The sequence below is a fragment of the Elephantulus edwardii genome, unplaced genomic scaffold (assembly GCF_000299155.1).
Source record: "Elephantulus edwardii isolate Elephantulus edwardi_28Jun2011 unplaced genomic scaffold, EleEdw1.0 scaffold00046, whole genome shotgun sequence".
In the NCBI taxonomy this organism is placed as follows: domain Eukaryota; kingdom Metazoa; phylum Chordata; class Mammalia; order Macroscelidea; family Macroscelididae; genus Elephantulus; species Elephantulus edwardii.
In genome coordinates, this window is record NW_006399796.1 from 8,250,154 (window position 1) to 8,274,546 (window position 24,393).

A 24,393-nucleotide genomic window follows, 5' to 3' on the forward strand; every position below is an offset into this window, starting at 1 on the left:
CAGTTTCACCTGAAATTTGTTAATGCACATCCAACATGTTTCTCTTTAGAGGATCCTTGTAAACAAAATGCATTTATTGCTTACTTATCCTCAAATTGTATTATTTGGACCAAATTAAATTTTATTATTTAATATATTTCTACCTGAGTTATTAACATGTTTATTTGAGCTATAACTCTAAAAGTATTGCTAATATGTAACCAACATCATGGTAATAGTTGTTGTTAAGTGTCATCTAGTTGACTGTAACTCATAAGCAACCCCTTTGAATAATGGCTCTGAACCCTGCCCTATCCTGTGCCATCCCCTTCATACTAGAGCCCATTGTTGCAATCACTTATCAGTCTGTCTTGTCTTCCCCTCCTTTACATGTATGATGTCCTTTTCCAAGGACTGACCCCTCCTAACAACATGCCCAGGTAATTATGTGAAAAGAATTTTCACTATCATTTCTTCTAACCAGCACCTTGGCTGCACCTATTCCAATACATAGTTGTTTGTCCTTTTGACAGTCCGTGCAATAGTCAGCACTTTCCTCCAGCACCACAATTCAAAAGCATCAATGATTCTTCTGTCATCCCAAGTCATTATTCCAAGTTGCAGCTGCTTAGCGTGTAATTGAAAAGATTATGGTTTGGATCTACATGCATTTTAGTCTTCAGTCTGACTTGATTGTTTTTCAGCACTTTGGAGAAGTCCCTAACAGCTGACTCTTTTGGATACTAGTGTCAAGGTTGTTGATGTAGTTCCAAGCAAGAAGAAATAATTGACAGTTTCGGTCTTTTCACCTGGGTATTGGTGCCAAGAATGTTAATTGCGGTTCAGAGCAAGATGAAATCATTGACATTTCTGTCTCTACCATTTATCATGGTGTTGCCTATTTGGCCTGGCAGTGAGGATTTTTGTGTTCTTCTTGTTGGAATATAACTCATATTGAATGAAGTCTTTGATCTTCTGGAGCAACTATAAGTCCTCCTCACTATCTGCAAGCAAGGTTGTGTCATCTACTACATGCAGGCTGTTGATGAGTCTTCCTCCAATCCTGATGCTACATTCATTCTTACAGTCCAACTTCTAAAATTATTTGTTCTGCAAACACATGGAGCCCTAAACATGCTCACAAAGCTATACCAGGAAATTTGGAGTACAGCTACCTGTCCAACCAATTGAAGAGATCTACTTTGTTCCAGTTCTCAAAAAAAAAAGGATCCAACCCAGTGTAGAACAATCTCTTGCTGAAGATTATTTTTAAATGGCTAGGACTCTAAACAGAGAACTGCCAGAAATTCAGCCTGAATTTAGAAGAAGCCTCAGCACAAGGACTAACATTACCAATGTCAGATGGATTTGGCTAGAAGTAGAGAATACCATAGGATGTCTATTTGTGGGGTTTTTTTACTATGCTGACTGTGTGGATTATCACAAATTATAGCTGATATTGAGAAATATGGGAATCCTGGAACATTAATTACAGAGTGAGGGAATACTACATGATTTAAAATCAGGAAAAATATGCCTAAGGACTACATCCTTTCTCCATACCTATTCAATCTGAATGCAGAACTGATCATTCAAAGTCATGGTGGTGGTCATGGTCATTGTTACATGCCATTGAGTTGCCTACTACTCATAGCGACCCTATGCACAAAAACTCTGGACCCTATCCTATCCTGAGTGAATCTCACTGTCTCTAACACACCTGCCCCTATTATCCCAGGGTCTTCCTCTCCTGCATTGTCCCTACACCCTTCCAAGCATGATGTCCTTCTCCAAGGACTGGACCTTCCTGGCATGATGCCCAAAGTATACAAGATAGAGCTTCAAAACCCTTGCCTACAGAGAGCAACTTGGTTTCACCCTCTTCCAAGACAGACCTGTTTGGTCTCGGAGGTCAGTGGTATGTTCAATACTCTTTTCTAGCACCACAAATCAAAGGTATTGATGATTCTTCTGTCATTGTTAGTCCTTGGCCAGCTCTCTGATGCATAGGCAAGAAGTAATAGTGAAAACCATGGCCTGGATTAGGGATACTATAGTCCTTAGACTGACATCTTTGCTTTTCAGCACTTAAGCACTGGAGAGGTCCCTAAGAGTAGACTTTCCTAATCCAATATATCTTGATTCCCTGGCTGCTGGTAGCAAGAGTGCTGATTGTGGAGCCACGCAACTGAAATTGTTAACCACTTCAGTCTTTTCTCCATCCATTGGCCCAGTGGTGAAAATCTTTGTTTTCTTGATGTGAACTTTAATGTATGTTGAAGACTGCTTTCCTTGACCTGCTTCAGACACTTCAGGTTCTCCTAAGTTTCAGCACACATGGTTGTGTCATCAGCATAACACAAGTTGTTGATGAGGCTTCCTCCAATTTTTATGCCAACTCCTCCTCATAAAGACCAGCCCCCCAAATGATCTGTTTCACATATAGATTGTAACAGTATAGAGCATGCTATATCCATGATACACATTTTCCCTGGTTTTGAGCATTCAGTGTTGCCTTCCTCTGTTCTGATGACTGTTTCCTGGTCTAAGTGTAAATTTCACATGAACACAGTCAAGTGTTTTGGGATTCCTGTTCTTCTCAAGGTTAGTCAACATTTGTTGTAATCCACACAGTCAGATGCCTTTGCATAGTCAACAAAACATAGACAATCTTTTGATACTCTGCTTTCAGCCAAGATCCATCAGACATTGGCAATGATGTCCCTAGTACCATGGTGTCTTCTAAATCTACCTTGTACTTCTGATTTTCCTCTGTCAATCTATTGTTCCAGTCTTTTTTTTCAAAGCAAGATTGTGCTTGTGTTTGTTATTAGTGGTATGGTTTGGTAGTTTCTACACTCAGTAAGAAAGAAATTTTTATTATTATTATTATTATTATTATTATTATTAAATTCTCCCATTTGTTATTAAGACTTCTGTTTATTTCATAAGTCTACATTTCATTTCCTGCCTCTATTCATCATCTTGCTCTTTCAGACCACTTCTGTATATAATGCACATAGGAAGCAAAAGTGAGAGACTTACATGAATTTCAAAACCATATCACGAAAAGGTTGAGGCTTTGGACATTAATGAGTGAAGACCAGATGAGCTATGGGAGGATATCAAGAATATCATCCAGGAAGAAAAGACCAGGATGGTTGTCAAAAGAGACTAAATATTGCGCTAGAGCACTGAGAAGCCACAGCAAAGGGAAGAAATCAAGATAATAAGGAGTTAAGCAGAAGATACGGGGGGCGGGGGGGGCAGCTTGGGAAGACAAAGTATTAAAATGAAATGTGCAGTGACCTGGAGTCAGAAAATCAAAAGGGTTTAACTTGCACAGTATTTCTTCAGCTGAAGGAGTTGAAGAACAAATTCAAACCTCAAGTTGCAATATTTAAGGATGCTTTGGGCAGAGTTATTTTACCAAAGGAATTGTGGACAGAGAAGGATTTCATGAAACAACATATGAACAAGAACCTGTGGTTATGAAGGAAGTTCAAGCTGTTCTGAAAGAACTGGCAAAAAACAAAGCTCAGAAATTGAGGGCATACCGATTGACATATTTCAGCAAACAGATGCTGCCCTGGATGTGCTCACCAAGTTTTGCCAAGAAATCTGGAGGACAATCACTTGGCCAACTGACTGGACGAGATCTATATTTATTCCCATTCCAAAGAAGCGTGATCCATCACAGTGTGGAAATTATCGAACATTATCATTGCTATCACATGCAAGCATGATTCTGCTGAAGATTATCCAAAAACGACTGAAACAGCACATCAGCAGAGAACTTCCAGAAGTGCAGGCTGGATTTAGAAGAGGTCGTGGCACTAGGGATAGTATAGTTAATATCAGATGGACCTTGGCTGAAAGCAGAGAGTACCAGAGGAATGTCTGTGTTTCATTGATTATGCAAAGGCATTTGACTGTATAGATCAGAACAAACTGTGGCTGACTCTGAGAAGAATGGGAATCCCAGAACACTTGATCGTGCTAATGTGAAACCGATACTTAGACCAAGAGGCATTCATCAGAACACAGCAAGGAAACACTGCATGGTTCAAAATTGGGAAGGGTGAGTGTCAAGGATGACCTATCTCCGTATCTTTTAAATCTATATGCAGAACAGGCTGTCCAGGAAGCTAGGCTCTATGAGGAGAAGTGTGGCATTAGGATTGGAGGAGGACTCGTCAACAATCAGCATTATACAGATGGCACCACACTGCTTGCTGAAAGTGAGGAGGACCTGAAGCACTTGCTGCAGAAGGTCAAGGACTGCAGCCTTCAGTATGGATTGAAGCTCAGTATCAAGAAAACAAAGATTCTCACCACTGAGCCAATTGGCAGCATCATGATAGATGGTGAAGAGATTGAGATTGTTGACAACTTCAGTTTGCTTGGCTCCACAATCAACATGCTTGGTACCAGCAGCCAGGAAATTAAAAGACGACTTGGCATTGGGAAAGTCTGCTGTCAGAGACTTCGCCAAAGTAATAAAGAGCAACAATATCAGTCTGGAGACTAAGGTGTGTCTGATACAGGCCATGCTCTTTGCAGTTACTTGCAGTGCATCAGAGAGCTGGATAGTGACTAGGGATGATAGAAGGAGAATTGATGCCTTTGAGCTTTGGAGTTGAAGAAGAGTATTGAATATACCAAGGACTGCTAGAAGAACAAAAAAGTTCGTCCTGGAGAGGGTGAAGCCAGGCTGCTCCTTGGAGGCTAGGATTCTGAACTTTCATCGGACATACTTTGGACATGTTGCAAGGTGGGATCAGTCCTTGGAGAGGGAGGTCATGCTTGGGAGGTTGGAGGGACAGCACAGGAGAGGAAGACTGTCAATGAGATGGATTGATTCTGTCCCTGGGGTAATGGGGATAGGTGTGTTGGAGACAATAAGATTGGCAAAGGATAGAGCAGGGTTTAGGGCTGTTGTACATAGGGTCACTATGAGTGGCAGGTGACTCGACGGCATGTAACAAGTATATAAATAAAACATACATCATTTGTGTAGAATATGATACTGCATAGGTTTTATTGACTTGTTTTTGGTCTGTTTCTTCATGTAAGTTTGCCCACAGCATTATCACTATTGTCTTTGCCCTCTTCAGCATGTATAGGATTGTCGTTTTTGTTCGTTTTAATAATATTTTTTGTTTTTGTTGTTGTTACTGGCAATAAGAGAGATACAAATCAAAACCACAGTGAGATACCATCTTACTCCAGTAAGAGTGGCAAATTTTAACAGGGCAGCTAGTAATAAAGGTAGGAGAGGATGTTGCAAGAAAGGAACTTGTTGGTGGGATTGTACAATGGTACAACCACTCTGGAAGGCAGTTTGGCACTTTTTCAAAAAGCTGAACATAGATATCCCTGCTATTTCACTACTTGGAGTATGCCCTGAGAAAATGGGAACTGAGGCACAAACGGAGATTTTTACACCAGTGTTCATAACAGCATTATTCACCATCACAAGAACATGGAAATAGCCCAGATGTCCAGTCACAAATGAATGGATTGAGAAATTATGGTACATTCACCCAATAAATTTATTTTTAAATTACCCTTTTTCTTTATTTACTATCAATAATTTCTTTTTTGATAATTTCATTTCATCATATTTTTTAATCTACTTCCTATTATTACTCTTGTGAATGTTATTTTCCAACACTAGATATACTTTTATAATGTGTAGTAAACCTTTAAAAGTAGATAAGACATCAGCCTTTTTAATGAAATATTTATTTCTGAAGAATAGCAATTTTATTATGTCACATTGAAAACTTTCATGATCTATGAAATATATTTTTTTCTTTATTCTGAACTCTCATATTTATCCATTGTTAGTTGGTTTTTACATTTTTTTCAGTAAATGAATATGAATTTTTTTTATTGACATGCTATTTTCTCTGTGGTTAAACTAGAATAGCATTTAAATATTTGATTTTGTTTACAATATTTTAGCACTCTTGAGTATTAAAGTATTTTAAAGTGTTACCTTGACTTAATAGCATTATATTATTCACTTATAGGGTGTGTTTGACCATCGTATGAAGTGCTGGCAGAAATGGGAAGATGCACAAATTACTTTGCTTAAAAAACGTGAAACTGAGGCAAAAATGATGGTTGCTAACAAACCAGATAAAATACAACAAGCTAAGAATGAAATAAGAGAGGTGATTATTACTAAATAAACTTCCTCATTTAAGTTTTTCATGATTCATTCATATATACATAATTTTTCATAATTTTTTTTCTGAACCATTCAGCACGTAGCTATTTTTCCATATTTTATGACTGTGTTAGAATTATTTTCAACATTTTGATCATGATTGATGCTTCCAGACTTTTGCTGTTGTGATTATGGAATGGTTAGAAACATACAAGAAAACTATAAAAAATTAATCTTTGCCTTAATAATTAATACATTTCTTTTGAGATCTTTAATTTGGTATCAGATAATTATTTATGTCTAAAAGTAGTTTTAGTGATAGATTTACTTTACCTCACATTTAATTGTCTAGGTAACATTATCCCCCATATATGTCTTATATATGGTACTTTATTAAATTTGTTTAAGTTTATTATAATTTATACACTTTTTTTGCCATGCTTCAATAAGGAAATTGAAGAGGTAGGACAACCTTTATGTTACTAAAAATAAATGTACCTGCTCTTTGAAGAGTATGTACCAGTATTCTGGCTACACAGTGGGGAAAATATCATTTCATTGCTTAAACCTTCAGTTATTTTATTTTAGTTGTTCCATTGGTCATAAATCATAATGTTTTATTATTTCAGTACTCAATTCAGTGTTTAACAGTGGGTCATTTGCAGACCATAATTCCACAGATTTTTTTTTTTTTTAAATTCTGGTCATTTTGCCATTACAAAAAATATTTGTCATACAGTTTTCCTATTTTCATGGGCATAAAAATTGTAATGAACAAGTATTGAAATTGATAGATTGTTGATAAAATTGTTAATTATGTAAAGATTATACTGTAATATTTAATATATTTCATACCCAATATAGTTGCCTCTTAGTTAAATGTAATTAAGCTATGAACATTGTAGATCATCAGGTCCTAAAATAATCGAATATTGAATAAATATGGTAGTGAAAAGTTAACAGAAATTCTCTTAACAGTTTCTACTAGTAGAAAGTTGTAGTTAACTATCTAAGTTTGGCTAGTGCTAAATTGCAGTTTACCAAAAATGAGCTATCTTAGGCCTTTGGGGTATTACATAAAATACAAATGGAAATATATAGTCATGACAGTAATTATGGGAATTTTTTCCAGACAGGAGTAAAATTTTTGCATATTTTGTTTGTTTTTATTAGTGGGAGGCCAAAGTGCAACAAGGAGAAAGAGATTTTGAGCAAATCTCTAAAACAATTCGAAAAGAAGTGGGAAGATTTGAGGCATGTATAATAGTTTTTGCACTTTTCTTACAAATACCACATTTTAAAAGACAGATTTTTGATAAAATTTAATTCTTTACTAATATTTTTTAAATGTTTTGTACACAGAAAGAACGCGTGAAAGACTTTAAAACTGTTATTATCAAGTACTTAGAATCATTAGTACAAACACAACAACAGGTAAGCTGAATTCTTTATAACTTAAAGACATCTTCTAGAATCTATTCTAGAACTTTTTTGTTTTTAAGAAGGTAATGAAATGAAGTTAGTTTTTAAACTTAAAGAAGAGTAAGAATAATGAAAGTAAAGGAATAAACTGTAGTTGAAAGCTATTCCAGCTTATTTTTTTCTAAGCAGTAAACTAGACTTTTTCCAGATTTTCAGGCCAACAGAAACCTCTTGGACAAATTTTTTTTTTTCTTTATAAATTTTATATGTATTTCCTTGTTAGCCAAATTTATTTGAGTCAATTCTTCTAGCAAGTTCTCTTCCATAGTAAAAACTAATTGTTGTCAAGTCAAAACTGACTCATAACTGACCCTCCGTTGGATTTTGGAGCACAAGAGGAGGTTGCCCTATTTTTCTTCCACGGAGCTGCAGGCCGATTTGAACTGCCAAAGAGATGCAGCCTTTGGATTGAGCCCCTTCCATAATAAGAAATTTAAACTGAAAGTTATGGATTTTCTTCCACTTAAAAAAATACTACATATATATTTTTTTCTTTCACTTAAATATTACATATATATATTCTTTCACTTAAAAAATTATATATATTTACACACACACGCACACACACATACATACCTTTTCTTTGGAGTTGATAGTGATTGTATTTGGGCTGTGGATAAACCAGGTACTCTTTAATTAGAACAAACTATGAGTTCTACTCATAGTAGAGTTACAGTAAATAAAAGTCTGTAACAAGATAATAAAAGTATTTTCTTTATGTAAGTATTTATGTCTTCATTATGTTAAATTTTTACATAAACTGTTACAAAGATAGAATTTAAAATATGATAAGAAATTCTCTGCATTGAAAGGAATTTTACACATAATTTTGGTTTATAATTTATCCAGGTAAAATTGGCATTTCTTTCTAGTTCCTTTTATTTCTTCTCTTATATTTTCTATTTTCCCATTCAAGGCCAGTAATAATGTAAAATGTAAAAATACTCATCCTAGTTGTATTATTTCAAGTAACTATACCTATATTTAATATACAGTGACAAATTTTTATTCCGTTTGTATATGTCAGTAAAACTGTAGTTTATATGTTTATTTACATCAAACCAGGTATCAGCCTATAGTTATTAATATTTTTTAATAATTCTTATGTAAATTTTTTTTTCACATAAAGAATTTTAAATATCCCCTAAGTAAATGTTGAATCCTTCTTAGCTATTATACATATTTTTTTAAAAAAATAGGTTTGCGTGTTGTTGTGTACCATCTAGTCAGAACCAACCTATAGCTGACCCTCTGGTGTGTTTTCAGAGGTAGTTAATTGCAAGAGAGGAGATTGTCCGTTCTCCCACGGAGCAGCTGGTAGGGTCGAACTGCATACCTTTGGGATTGCAGTGCTGCTTCTTGCCACTAGGCCACCAGAGCTCCCTAGTGCCTAGTGGTAACAAACTGCTGCAGTCCCTAAGGCCCTCAGTTCAAATGTCCCCCCAGCTGCTCTGCAAGAAGAAAGGTAATCTTCTTTTGTGTGATTAACTGCCTCCAAAAATTTGTGTGAGAGTCAGCTATAGGTTGAATTTCTTCTTGACAGTACACAACAACTGATAAAAGGGAGATCTGGTGACCTTGTGGTAAGAAGTTGCACTCCAATGCCAAATGCATATGGTTCAACTCCACCAGATGTTCCACGGGAGGAGGATAAGCACTCTTCTTCTGTGTGTTTTACTGCCTCTCTGAAAACCCATTGGAAGGTCTTCTATGAGTCAGTTCTGATTAGATGGTACACACAAATGGGTTTGCTTACAGTCTTTCATATACCTTGTATTTTCAGATATTTTTTTAAGTACCCTACAGGATACATGCCCTATGTGCCACAAAAAGTTAATGAAGAGATTTTTTTTTTATCATCCACAGCTTATAAAATACTGGGAAGCATTTCTACCTGAAGCCAAAGCTATTGCCTAGCAAGAAGATGATTCCTGTCAAAAAGACCTTGGATGTTTGTTCCAGTTATGCTGAATCCCACAATGAAATCATTTAAAATCATCTAAATAAACCACTATATATTTTATGAATTACATGTGGTTTTTTATACACATATATATATATGTATACTCTTAACGTTTTATTACAAGCTGCATGTCCTGAACCTCTTTGAATTAAATGGACTGTGGCATGACATTCTGCAACACTTTGCTGAATGGAACACTATTGTGTCTTAAATACTTGCACTAAAATGTGCACTGCAAGGCCAGAAAATTTTACAATATTTTCTTCTTTACAGTATGTTCCTGTAGTGTGTTTATCTGATCTTTATGAAGTGAATTATCAATGCATTGATTAATGTTCACTTATACATTCCTGTACAGAAATTATGATTTTGTGATTACGGTAATAAAATTACATTCCTTGTGAAGCTTTAGTAACAAATTATTTGAGTATGTAAACTTTAGGGGTATTTATAGAGACTTTTTTCCCTAGCTGTACATAGGTAATGCTGTTATTTATTCATTTTAATTGACAGAAAAATTTGACATCTCTTAAATAATTAAATGAAGCATAAGGTTTTTTATTCAACTGTTATACACCATAGCACATTTAATCTGTTTCGGTTAGTTTTGAGTACAAAAAAAAAAAGAAAAGGCTAACTGTCTTTGTTTTTACCTATTCCCAATTTAAGAATTAGGACAAAGTATATTTATGTACTATAGGATTCATGGATTGTGTTTCTTTCCCATTGTTAGCATCACACTCCTAAACTTTGTCCTTTCTTTGTCTTTAATTTGAAACTAATTGACAGAAGATGGTACAGTTTTAAAATGTAAGATGATTTGATGAATAATCAAAGATAACACAAACCAAATTAGAAGTAAAATGACATTTGCTTTTGGCAACTTTCTGACCTATTCTTTAACCTTTTTAAATGACCACTGCTTAAACTTAAAGCTGAAGTACCCTGCATCAGAGATAATTTATAAAAAGTATTCTTAAAGATACTCCTCATGGAGCTCTAATGGCCTAGCGTTAAGAACTGTGCTGCAATCCCATAGGCGCATGGTTCAAACACACCAGGTGCTCCACTGGAGGGGCAATCTCCTCCTATGCCAGTCTGATCCGATTCGATGGTACACAACAAGAAAGGGAAAAGGGGGTGGAGAATATACTTCTCAAACATCCATATGTCCTTTCCAGGGGAATAATACTGTAGAACTTTAAAATTCTCTAGCAACTTACTGGGTACAATTGATATCTTCAGTATCCTCATCATGTGTTTGCTTCCACTGATTTCAGTTGAATTTTTAGCCCACTATAGATATAATTTAAATTTATACACCTAAAACCCAGAGAGTCCCTCACAGATAATAAAGACCTGATGAGTTGGGAAATAAAAAATCCAGGAAGATGCAAAATAATATTCTTTTAGAAAAAAACCCTAAAACAAAAATAGTGCAGTCTTCTAATTGGTATAACATAGCCACTGGAGACACAAGTAATTCACATTACTATATAACAAAGGATGTTGTCCCATTAATACTGAGCAAAAAATAGATTCAACTGGGTTAGAGTTTTACCAGAATGATACCCTGGAATTATATCCATAGTTTTATTATTCCAAGTGAGTATCTTTTACTCATGGATAATAATATTAAAAATCTTACCTTAAGCTGTGGTATATCAGGGCACTCATTATGTCCAAATAGAATACTAAATACTATCTAGGTTGCTCTAGTGGTATAGTCTCTAGGAAGTTGAACTGCTATCCAAAAAGCAGTATCTCATAGTTTGAATCACAGTCTCTCGGTGGCTCTGAGGAAGGAAGAGGGACATCTCCTTCTTTGCAGTTGAAAGCTTTCGAACTTCCATGGCACTAAGTATGAGTATCTAGATGAGGTTCAGAGAAAGTAACTGACTAGATCCTATTTTTCAAAGTAGAAATTGCCAATGAATTACATCTGTTTCCTGTGAACATTAATGGATTTCAATTTCTAGAAATCAGTAAATTCTATCAATTCAGCATCTTCTTCATATGCAAAAAAATATTTGTATTCCAAATAAATAAAAACAAAATTAGTGCCGCTAACATAATATTTATATTTGGTAGATTAGAATTTAAAGATTTATGTTATTTAAGCAGATGAATGTTAAAGGAGTGAAAACAACATTGTTAGGTGCCATCAAGTCGAGTGTGACTCAAAGCGACCCTATATACAATAAATCTAAACCCTTTGACTCAATGTCTCTGACACACTTGAGCCCATTGCTGCAGTCACTGTGTCGGTCATGTTGAGTGTCTTCCACTAAAAGAGCATAATAGAGTGGAATAATCTGAATTTGGGATCAGCATTGAATATATGTTGAAGTCTTTTAAGTCTGTCAGTAAATGTATGACTTTGAGTATATCACTTTCGTCTTTTCTCTACAAAGCAAGGACATAAAACTGATTTCTGAAGTGCCTTTCTACTTTTAAAATATTTTTATATAACTTTAATTCTATTGGTATTATACTATTAGAATTCTAATTAATTACCTATTAAGTAAAATAAGGCTAGAGCAAAATGAATGTATGTAAAAATTATATATAATGCAGGAAAGAATACATTTTCTTTGTTGTAGTTTTTTTCTTAACTATTTTCAGGTATTCTGCTTGTTCTATACATATATTTTTACTAGTCTCAAAGTACTATTTTCTTGTTGCTATTCCTTAAGCTTCTATTAGTATTTTCATCTAGTACAGGTTTCCATGTCCCATAAACATTTACTGCATAAGTGATTTTTAAACAAGCCTCTTCCCAAATCTCTTCACTAGTAAAGTTTCTTTTAACATAAGGGTACATAAATAGAGAACAAATTTCCAAAAATGCTTCTTAATCTTGAGATGTAGGATATATAAAGCTAATGGTTGCTTTATGATCACTTTGCTAATGATCGCTTTTCTTGTCTTAGTTCCCTACATGGTCAGTCATGTGATTAACATAAGTCAGGAAATCTGTGATTGAATTTTAGTCACAGACGGGAACTTGGTAGCCTAACCTACTGCAAGTTGCACTACTAACCCAGAGTCTGTATGTGCCTCCCTAGAAGTTCAACTCCATCAGCAACTTCATAGGGAAAAGATAGGCATTCACCTCCCATGAGATTTAGTCTTGGGGAAACCCAGTGGAGGACCCATTTGGAGTCAGTTCCAACTTGGAGACAGTTTCTTGGACTCAAGCATATCATAGATGATGCAGGAGAGGGCAAGATTCAGATCTGTTCATAGATGTCACCTAAAAACAAAAACACAGATGAGTACCCCCCATTTGGAACTGACCCATACATGGACCCTCCAGCAGGTTTTCAGAGGCAGTTAATCACATGAAAGAAGACCCATCCTTCTCCCACGGAACAGCTGGTACATTCGAATCACATGCCTTCAGGATTGCAGTGCAGTTTCTTGCCACTTTAATTTAAAGGAAGGTGCTTTCTGGTAGCAAAGAGGCAAAGAAAGTCATTGACTTGGAGCTTTTTTCATATTCACTAGTCATGAAATTAATATTATGGTATATTTCCATTTATTACATGGTCTCTGTTTAAATGTTCTGAAAAATATTTGGAATGGTATCACCATTCTTTATCTAAAATAGAGAGTAAGTGTCATTCTTAATACCTCATAGATAAAGACATACTGAAAAGCGGGATTGCAAGAAAAATACTTATTTTTTATTACTCTGCCTTTGTAGTCAAACCAAATAGGAGAGGTTACAGTAATCGGCAAGTGAGGTTTTAGAATTTAAATCGTCAGAAATACAAGAACCCTTAACATAATTTGTTTTCATTTATGGCCAAAATTTGAAAGTAAAAAATGTGAAATTAATAGCTCTGCTGGCCTCGTGGCAAGAAGCTGCACTACAATCCTAAAGGTACTCAGAATCCACCAGCTGCTCCACAGGAAGATGGGCAGGCTCCTCCCATGTGATTTTCTGCCTCTGAAAACCCACTGCAGGGTCAGCTATGGGTTGGTTCTGACTCGACAGTACGCAGCAACATCAACAATATTTAACCCATGTATTAAAAAATGGAAAACTTTTTCATCATTTCTGTCAAACTAAGTCATCAAGCTACACATGAACATCTAAGTTTAGTTAGTGGTATTTCATATACTTAGTTGTCACATGTGGCTCCAATTGAATGGTGCAGGTTTAAATGATCTGTGCAACCAGAAATGTAGAGTAGGTCTAACGGCTTGTTTGTTATCTGCTGTGTTAGGTGCTTTCAAGTCCAGTAAAACCCACAGGGACTGTACGACCCATACCAGCCCTGTGAAAAACAGATCTGAGCCCTGTCTTCTCTTATCCTGTGTCATCTTCACAGTTCTATACTACTGTGTAGAGTCCAGCAAAAATTAGAAGTTGATATAACAATTTCTAGATCTTGCCCTGAAAGATAGTTAAAATTGTGATCTAAGACTTCTGTTGCATAGTGCTTTGCTAGTAGTCACTTTTCATAATTTCCTACAGATAGAATTAAAGCATTCTCTTACCAGAGGAAATTTAGAAACTGTTCAGCATAACATCTACATTTTACAGATAAGGAGACCTAGATCTTAAACATTAGGATGTTTTTATTCTTAAGTCTGCATGTTATTCCTAGAGAAATGTATGATTGGTTATAAGATTCTTCTAAACATTTAACATAGATTTGATTAATTCTAGGGCCATTTTAGGATTACAGAAAATGTAAGCTGCTAAGATTAGAAGATTGTGGAAAACACAGTTTGTGACTTTCAGCAGAAATGCAAAAGAAAAATTATCATTTTCCCTGATGTTTTTTTTTCATTTGCTAAAGATTAAATAATTATAAGGACTTTTCTTATCTGAATAAGTGGGAACTTTGTTATGAAAACGGATTGAGGTAAAACTGCCCACTTGTTAATTCACAAATAATTTTTCAAGAAATATGCCTAACAGTGAGATGACCCATTTTAAGGGTATACTTTGGGAAATCAAGGAGGGACTATATATTAAGTTTTTTATATGTAACTATGTTTAATAAAAACTAAAAATAGACAATACTAAACAATAAATTGCTTTTTTATTGCTTCTAAAGTCAAGTCTCTAATCTTGATTTTTAACCTGTATTTTCTAGATACTTAATATCAATGTTTCAGTCTATACATGTGTACATTATGTGTGTATTTGTGTATATATGCGTGAGAGTAGAATTTTTAATCATACTTGTTTATGTCCCATCAAGATGCCTATGACTCATAGTGACCCTCTGTATCCTCTGAACCCCACCCTATCCTGAACCAGTCTCCTTGTCTCTGAAACACCTACCCCTATTACCTCAGTCACTGTGTCAATCCATTTCATCCAGGGTCTTCCTCTCTGTACTGTCCTTTCACCCTTCCAAGCATGATATCCTCCTCCAGCGAGTGGTACCTCCTGACATCATGCCCAAAGTATAGACAGAGCTTCAAAGTCCTTGTCTCCAAGGAGCAACCTGGTTTCACCCTCTCCAGAAGAGACATGTTGTGTTGGGTTTTTTTCTTTCTTTTGACAGTTCATGGTATGTTCAATACTCTTCTCTAGGAACACAACTCAAAGGCATCAGTTCTTGTCATCCTTAGTCATTGTCCAGCTTTCTGACGCATAACAAGTAATTGTAAAGACCATAGACTGAATCAGACGCACCTTAGTCTCTAGACTGACATTGTCTTTACCACTTTGGAGAGGTCCCTGACAGTAGATTTCCCTAATACAATTTGTCTTTTGATCTCCTGACTGCTGGTGCCAGGTGTGTTAATTGTCAGGAGCCAAGCAAGCTGAAATTGTTAACAACCTCAATCGCTTAAAGAAAACAAAAACAATTGAAACCATCAATAATCTCAGGAGCTGGTTTTTCGAAAGGGTCAATAAAATTGACAAAGCATTGGTAAACTTAAAGGGGGAAAAGAAGACACAAATAAATAAGGAATGATAGAAGTGACATCACAATAGAACTAGAGGAATTTCAATCTATAATAACGGAATATTACTCCATCTATCACTGTGCTGCCAGTTGGCCCAGTGGTGAGAATCTTTGTCTTCTTGATTTTTTTTAAAAATATTTTTGTGTAAAGCAAAATGTGGCAGTTTTTTTTTTTATTTTTTATTTATTTTTTTACAGAGGTTTTGGATTTCCATTCATTCATTGCCGCAATTTTCTCCCTTCCCACCCCTCCCCACCAGTTCGCTTCCCCCTCTGAAGAGAGAAAAAAAAATGCCTTCATTAGTATACAATTCCCACGTCCCTTCCCTCCACCCCCCACCCCGAGTATGTCTTCTTGATTTTGAGCTTTATTGTATATTGAATGAAAACAACAGTCCTAGACCTTCTACAGTAAACGTTTCAGGTCCTCCTCAGTTTCAGCCAACATAGTAGTGTCATCTGCATAACGCAGGTGGTTGATGAGTCTTCCTCATTAAATCCAGCCTCTTGAATGATCTGCATATAATTTGTAAAGGTATGAAGACAGGACGCATCCCTGACACACTTCTTTGCCAATTTCAACTGTGCAGTGTTTCCTTGCTCTGTTCTGACAACTGCTTCCTGGTCCGAGTATAGGTTTTCCATAAGCATAATCAGGTGTCTGAGATTCCCATTTTTTTAAAGTTAGCCACAATTTGTTGTGATCTACAAAGTCAAATGCCTTTGCATAGTCAATGAAACACAGACATTCTTCTAGTACTCTGCTTTCTACCAAGATCCATTTGACATTGATAATGTCTCAAGTCCCACGGCTTCTTCTAACCCAGCTTGTATTTCTTGTAGTTGGTCGCTGTAAAGTTCCAGTCATTTTTTGGATAATCTTCCCCAAGATTTTGTTTATGTGTGATACTAGTAATGCTGCTGCTGTTCTTCCTTCCATCATCCTCCCACAGCTCATCTGGTCTTTGTTCCTTATTGTTTAAGGCCTCAAATCTCTTCTTGAGATTTTTTTTAAATTCAGTTGGGATAAACAACGAGGTCAAATTTTGGTTCTTGTGGATTTGATTTAATTAGCTTTAGTTTGAACTTGCATATGAGTAGTTGATCTGTTCCACAGTCAGCACATGGCCTAGTTTTCATAGACATAATCAAACTTAAGATTCATTTTAAAATGTTCGTGTACTAGAGAAGCTGTGGTATATTCGCACAGTGGAATACTATGCTGCATTAAAAAACAAGGAACTCATGCAATATTACTCAAAATGGTTGACTCTGGAGAACATTATGCTGAGTGAAATGTCCCAGTCACAAAAGGACAAATATTGCATGGTGCCACTGTTGTAGAATGGGACTGTCCTTGGGGTTGGGGAGAGACTGAGTAAGATGGGTTCAATAATGTATACTGCACTGAAACAGAGGAGGGAGAAAACTGTTTAAAAGAGATATGTGATTAGGTATTTCTGTCATGACAGGAGTCTAGAGCGATGGCTACATGGTGGAGTGGACCTGGGGGAGGGTTTGTAAAATAATGAAAGAATCTTTTCTTTTACTTTTCCAAGAGGGTAATGTCTGGTGGGGGGGGGGAGCCTTGGGAGGGGACAAATCTACAACAATGAATGAATGGAAATCCAAAGCCTCTGTAAATTTTCACTGAAATTAATAAATTTAAATTTTAAAAAAAAAGAAGTTAGAGTAAGGATGGCAATGGAACCACCTTACCTCTGTAACTTGATTTGTGCTACTATTAGAACCTCTACTCAGAATATTATTGCTTTTCAGTTTTTGACCCATGCACTTTTAACTTGTTAGTTAAATTTGTATCTTCTAGGCTGCAACACTTCCATGATACATCTTCAAGGATATGAACATGTATGGCTAAGCACAATTGATAACAGTGCATCTAAATTCCAAAATCAATCTCCATAATAGTCTATGTGTTTCCTACTGCCAAGGGGGCCCTTTAGAGTAGTGAGAGAAGACATTCACCCTGAAACCCACAGCGTCCCTTTTCAGCAGGAAGTAGCTAAGAGAATACGCCATCCCCTTTTCCTTATGAATCAGGGTGAAGTCTCTCTCAGGGAGGAGTGATAGGGAATGGCAAGGGACACACTGACAAAGGAGATTAATCAGAACTGGCTTTGACAAGCACTGTGGCAATTGGACAATTAAATCAGACATTGGAGTGGGGGAAAGAAGAACGAACTGGGGAGGAGGGTGGAGAAAGTGCAACAATGAATGAATGAAAACCCAAAATCTCTGTAAATGTTCATTAAAACTAATAAAATTTTAAAAAAAATTTCATGTAACAGACACATAAAAACATGTTTATGTTTTCAGAATTAACATTACTTATATCTTGCATTCTGCTTCTGAAAATTTGAAATAATTTTGCTTCTCATTGCCATTGCTCCTCTCCTGAGAATAATAAAATCTTGTGATTCTTTTACAGAAGTATTTAAGTCTCCTTGAGATATGCCTTCAGTTATTCCTTTATTTTTCTATTAACCTACAATCTACTGCTAAATTCATCTTCATAAAGGACTCTTGGGTAAAATAACTGTGAAAATCTTCAGTGGACTCCGACAGAGGACAAATAATGTCCAGAATGTGATCTAAGTTTCTTTTTCCTATGTAAAGTGTTACCTTATGCTACCTTTCCCTTCAGTCAATTGAGGCCTGTGTCCTAGCATGCTCTACAGCCTTCTGGCTCACTGTTTTTTGTTGATAATATATTTTGAATTGTCTTTCTCCTTTCAAATGGGTTTTCATATATTTTAACCCTTAAGAGCTAAAGTCAATATATCCATATATTCATTTTCTTATTTAAGATAGAAAAGTGAAGAAATATCCTCTTATAATGTAGCCTTTCAAGTTTGATTTTAGGGTGTCAGCATTGTAGTTCCCTAGGCTTGCAACTTTATCTAGTCCTTATGCTTCTTGGATTTACTGAGTCCTCCAGCTGAGAAGAATGAGAATCTCAGAATACTTAATATTGCTCATGCGAGACCTAGACCAAGAAGTAGTTGTGAGAACACTGTATAATATAATTTAAAATTAGGAAAGGTGCATCAAGGTTATATACTTTCTCCATTTCTATTCATTCTGTGTGCTGAACAAAGTATTTGAGAAGCCAGACTTTATGAAGAAGAATGTGGCATTGGGATTACAGAACGTCTCATAAACAACCTACATTATGCAGGTGACACAGTGACACAGTTTCGTTTGCTGAAAGTGAGGAGGACTTGATGCAATTGCAGAAGATCAAAGTCTACAACCTTCAATATGGATGACATCTTGACATCAAAATCACATCCTCACCACTGAGCCAGTAGGCAACAAACATGATAGATGGAGAAGAAACTGAAGTTGTCAACAATTTTATCTTGCTTTGTCTGTAATAAAACTGTGGATACTAGTAGTCAAGAAATCAAAAAATTAGTTGTATTGGGAAAATCTGCAGTCAGAGACCTCACCAGATTATTAAAGAGCATTGTTTTCAGTTTAAAGACTTAAGATGTAGCTGATCCAATCCATGGTCTTATCAATTGTTTGCTATGCAACGAAAAGCTGGACAATTACTAAGGATGACAGAAGAATTGATTCCTTTGAATTGTGTTGGAGAACAGTTCTGAATATCCCATGGACTGCCAAAGATAGACCGGTCCTGGAGAAAGTGAAACCAGGGTGTTCCTTGGAGGCAAGGAAGGGACAGTCCTTAGAGAAGGAGGACATCATGCTTGAAGAGGTGGAAGGTCAACATAAAAGAGAAAGACCTTTGACAAGATGAATTAACATAATGACTAACAACGGGCTCAAATGTGTCAGCCCTTCTTTTTAGGGTCACTATGATTCCTAGTCAACTCAACAACACATAGCAACAACTTACTGCTTGTAGAAACCCTGGCCATACTGTGGGGTAAACATTTTGTTGCTAACTGCAAGACTGAATGACTGATTCCACCAGCCACCCCTTAGGTGAATAATGAGGCCATCTCCCGTAGAGAAAGCCTACAGAGGTGATTCTCTAGAACAGACTCCACAGCAGTGAATTTTGTACTTCTTTTAGTAACTGTTGTCGTCGTCATCGTCGTCATTGTCAGATGCCATTGAATTGACTTCAGCTCAGAGAGACCTCATGGTGAACCGATCTGAACCTTGTCTTTTCCTGCACCATTTTCATGATTTTCACCATCTCAAGCACATTATTACAAGTAATGTGTCAATCCATCTTCTTGAGGATCTTTCCTTTTTTCTCTTTCTCTCCACCTTTCCCAGCTAGAGGAATTTTTTCCACTGATTGGCCCCTCCTGACAGCATTCCAAAAGTAAGTGAAAGTTTTCACCATCTTTGCCTCTGAAAGACCACGCTCATTGCACCTTCTGTACAAACTTGTTCTTTTGGCAGTCTAAGGGATATTCAGTACTCTTCTCCAACACAATTCAAAACACAGCAGTTCTGTCATCTTTATTGTCAAACTTTCAGATGCATAGAAAGCCACAGAAAACACCATCAGTTAGATCCAGGTTCACCTTGGTCTAACATCTTTGCTCTTTAGCATTTTGGAAAGGGGTTTGACAGCATATTTTTCCAGTGCAACATGTCTTCATTTTTTTTAACCACTGCTACCAAAAGTGTTGATTATGGATCCCATGAAAAATTGTTGAAAAGATCACTCTTTTCTCCATATATTAAGGTGAGTATTTTGGGGTTCTTGAAGGCTGTAGTCCAATCATCTGCATAACACAGATAAATTTATTCCAATCTATATGCCACATTCTTCATATAGTCCTGCTTCTCAAATTATTTTCTCAACATACAAATTGAGTAGGTATGGAGAAAGGCCATAGCCATGACATGTACCTTTCTTAATTTTAGGCCAAAAAAGGATTTTCTTGTTTTGTGGACAGCTGCTGTATGTAGGTTTCATGTGAGCACAACACTTAGGATTCCCATTCTTCTCAGTGTTATCTAACCATAATTTGTGATCTATAGTCAAATGCTTTTGCATGGCCAATAAAACAGTAGTAAGCATCTGTGTGGCATTCTTATGACATAAGCAGTGCCTCTTCCCATGGCCTGTTCTCAATCCAGCTTGGATTTCTGGCAGTTGCTTATTAGTGTATTATTATTTTAGCCATTTGTGAGGAATCTTCAGCAGAATTTTACTTAACCTGTATTAATGATGATGATGAGTGTCGTTGAGTTGAAAGCAACCCATAGCTGACCCAACGGTGGGCTTTCAGAGGCAGTTAGTCACATATGAGGAGATTGCCCATTCTCCTACAAAGCATATGGTGGATTCGAACTTTGTACCTTCTCGTCTTGCCAGTAGGCCACCAGTGTTCCTGTATTAATGACACTGTTCGATAATTTCCACACTGTTGGATCACCTTTATTTGGAATGAGAACAAATGTGGAGCTCTTCCAGTCAATAGGCCAGGTAGGTATATTCCAAAAACACAAACTAGTGAGCACACCCAGAGCTGCATCTGTTTGCTGAAACACAACTACATGTCTTCATCTATGGTCTTATTTTTTGCCATTGTCTTCAGTGCACCTTAAACATCTTCCTTCATTTCCATTAGTTCTTAATTTTATGCTATTTCCTGAAATGTTTCAGTGACTATTATTTTTGGTACAGTCACTATATATACCTCTCATCGTCTTCTGATGCTGCTTGAGTTATTCAAGATTTTAAATAGAATCCTTCAGCATTGTTACTCAAGATGTAAATTTGTTCTTCAGTTCTTTCAGCCTAAGAAATGTTCTTCTCTTTTGGATTTCTCACCTCCAGGAAGTCTTGTTGACTCCAAACAAGAGACTTAAATAAAAACAATGAAACAATCCACACAGATCTTCAATCAAAACAAGAGCACCATCGTAGAGAGTTCAGCTGCTTAATCCAAGTCCAGAATGGAAGACAAGGGCTTGGTGTTATATGTTGTTGTCATTAAGTGCCATCTAGTACTGACCCTATAAACAAAAGACTTTAACTATTGTCCTTTCTCTAAGTTCATAGAGTTTCCACAGGCATGTTTAGAAAGTGGATGCCACTCCAGCTCCCAAGCCTGTCTTAATCTGTGAGATCTACCAAACATTGTCAACCATGTGTACCCGTTATGGCACTTGACAGACCAATGGCACAAGGTTCAGTAACACAGCAATCCAAAGTTACCTCAAAAAAGAGAAATGACAGAAGAGTATTGTACTACTGAGGAGTGTTCATTTAAAAAACAATTAAAACCAGGCCTGAGAGCCGCAGGCTTCTGGCCAGCCAAAAAAACAATTCAGAGCCTGCCCCCATCCAACAGAGAAAGACTCACCTCCAAAGCCACATGAATTTTAAAAGGCCATAGGCCTACACATCAGGTTCTCATTGGTTCCCAAACAGAGGGCTCCAGCCAGCTAAAAACAATCCAGACAATGACTAGAGATAATAAGAAGAAAATTGATGTCATTGTGCTGTGGTGTTGGAGAAAAGTATTGAATATACCATAGATTGCCAGGAGAAAAAACAGGTTCTTCCTAGAGAGAGTGAAATCAGGCTGTTCCTTGGAGGCAAGGATTCTGAGGCTTCGTCTAACATACTTCGGACATGTTGGAAAGAGGGACCAATCCTTGGAGAGGGACGTCATGCTTGGAAGGGTGGAGGGACAGCACATGAGAGGAAGCCCCGGATGAGAGGAATTGCCTCAGTAACTGGGGTAATGAGGGTAGGTGTGTCAGAGACATTGAGGTTGGCACAGGATAGAGCAGGTTTCAGGGCTATTGTACATTGGGTCACTATGAGTCACAAGGGACTCAAGGGCACATAACAACTAATCATTATATGTATATAATTTACTCATGAGTATATATGCTCTAATGAGTCAAAAGTCATATTAAAAGATCACTATTCAGGATTAATCAGCATTTGTTAAAATTATATTATCTACTGAGCACCCACTGCCATCTGTTCCAAGTAATAGCATTCTTCAATCATGTTTCTGGGTCTGCCAATATTTAAAGAGAAGAGTCTGACATCTATCTTTCACCTGTGGAATAGCTGGAGATTTAAACTGCTAAACAACATGAAACCCACGACAACACGGAATCTCCTTGAAACTGAATGAAAGCACCATGAATGTTTATTTATGTATGCATTTTTTAAATTTTGGTCTGTTTACAGCTATAGTGTATACAGTCAGTATCTCATTGTTTTAATATAATTTGTCATAATGAGTTAATTTATTTAGTAGGTGGCTTTGGTGAAATTTTATTAATTTAGGACAATCTGCAATTAATTTCTTGATTGACGAATACAGCAATTAAGAAATCAAATGACATAGTGTACTGTATAATCCTGAAGCAAAAGACATCTTTAATGTTATAAAGCTAAGATTTGACTTATACAAAAAGATGTGCCTAGTTCAAGCTATATACTATATACACCCATGTCAGTGCATGTAAAAGCTGGACAACGAATACTATTATTGTTGTTATGTGCATTCTGGTCAACTACTACTTATAACAACTCCATGAACAACACATCCAAACCTCGCTCTCTCACGCACTGTCCGTACAATACCTACCATGCTTAGCCCATTGTTAAAGACACTATGCGAATCCATCTTGTTCTTCCTCTTTCTCTGATCCTCTACCTTCCCAGTATGATGTCTTTTCCCAAAGATTTCCTCTCCTGACAACATGCTCAAAGTGCATGAGACAAAGTTTCCCCATCCTTGCCCCTGAGGAGCAGCAAGTTTGCACTTCTTCCAAGACGCACTTATTTCTTCTTTTGACCGTCCATGAGCTATTCATTACTCTTCTCTAGCATCTCAATTCACAATCCCCTATTGGTAGTGATAATTTTTGTTTTCTAATGTTGAGTTGTAGTCTATAAAGTGAAAGCTGCAATCTTGGATCTTCTCCAGCAAGTGTTTTAAAGTCCTAGTCACTTTCAGCAAGGAAGGTTGTGTTATCTGCATGATACAGATTGCTTATGGTTTTTCCTCCAATCTTGATACTATATTCTTCTTCATATACTCCACCTTCTTGAATGAGTTGCTCAGTATATAGACTAAAGTAAGTATAGAAGAGGGATACAACCCTGACAAACACATTCCAGATTTTTAACTATGCCGTTATCCCTTATTCTGTTTGGATGATAAATCTTATCCATGTATAGGTTTCACATGAACAAAATTACAAATGTTCTGGGATTCACATTTTTAAAATGTTAGTTATAATTTGTTAGAACCCAAGTAGTTAAATGCCTTTGTATAATCAATAAACACAAATATACATATTTCTGGCATTCTCCTTCAGCTAAGATCTATCTGGCATCAGAAATTAGATCTATGGTGTCAAGGATTCTTCTGAATCCAGCCTGACTACATGTTAGTTGCTGTTGGTGTAATATGCTGGCCATATTAAAAATAATCTTCTGCAAGAGAATACCAGAGGAATGTTTATCTGTTTCATTGACTATGCAAAGGCATTTGACTGGGTGGATCATAACAAACTGTGGCTGACTCTGAGAAGAATGGGAATCCCAGAACACTTGATCGTTCTAATGCGAAACCTATTCTTGGACCAGGAGGCAGTCATCAGAACAGAGCAAGTGAACACTGCATGGTTCAAAATTGGTAAGGGCATACGCCAGGGATGTATCCTATCTCCATACCTTTTCAACCTATATGCAGAACAGAATATCTGGGAGGCTGGGCTCTATGAGGAGAAATGTGGGGTCAAGATTGGTGGAAGATTTATCAACAATCTGCGTTATACAGATGACTCAACCCTGCTTGCTGAAAATGAAGAGGGCCTGAAGCATCTACTGCAGAGGGTCAAGGACTGCAGCCTCCAATATG

At 36.6% G+C, this 24,393-nt stretch overlaps 1 protein-coding gene across 1 annotated transcript in view; it reads left to right on the top strand.

The window, feature by feature from the left end:
- Positions 1 to 10,007, top strand: part of SNX2 (sorting nexin 2) — an 86,194-nt gene extending 76,187 nt beyond the window's left edge. The window contains exons 12-15 of the mRNA XM_006885996.1: positions 6,018 to 6,161; positions 7,331 to 7,411; positions 7,520 to 7,591; positions 9,506 to 10,007. Coding sequence (XP_006886058.1) covers positions 6,018 to 6,161; positions 7,331 to 7,411; positions 7,520 to 7,591; positions 9,506 to 9,556 — 348 coding nt within the window. The 3' untranslated portion in view covers positions 9,557 to 10,007. The remainder of the gene's footprint in view (positions 1 to 6,017; positions 6,162 to 7,330; positions 7,412 to 7,519; positions 7,592 to 9,505) is intronic.
- Positions 10,008 to 24,393: the final 14,386 nt, after the last annotated feature.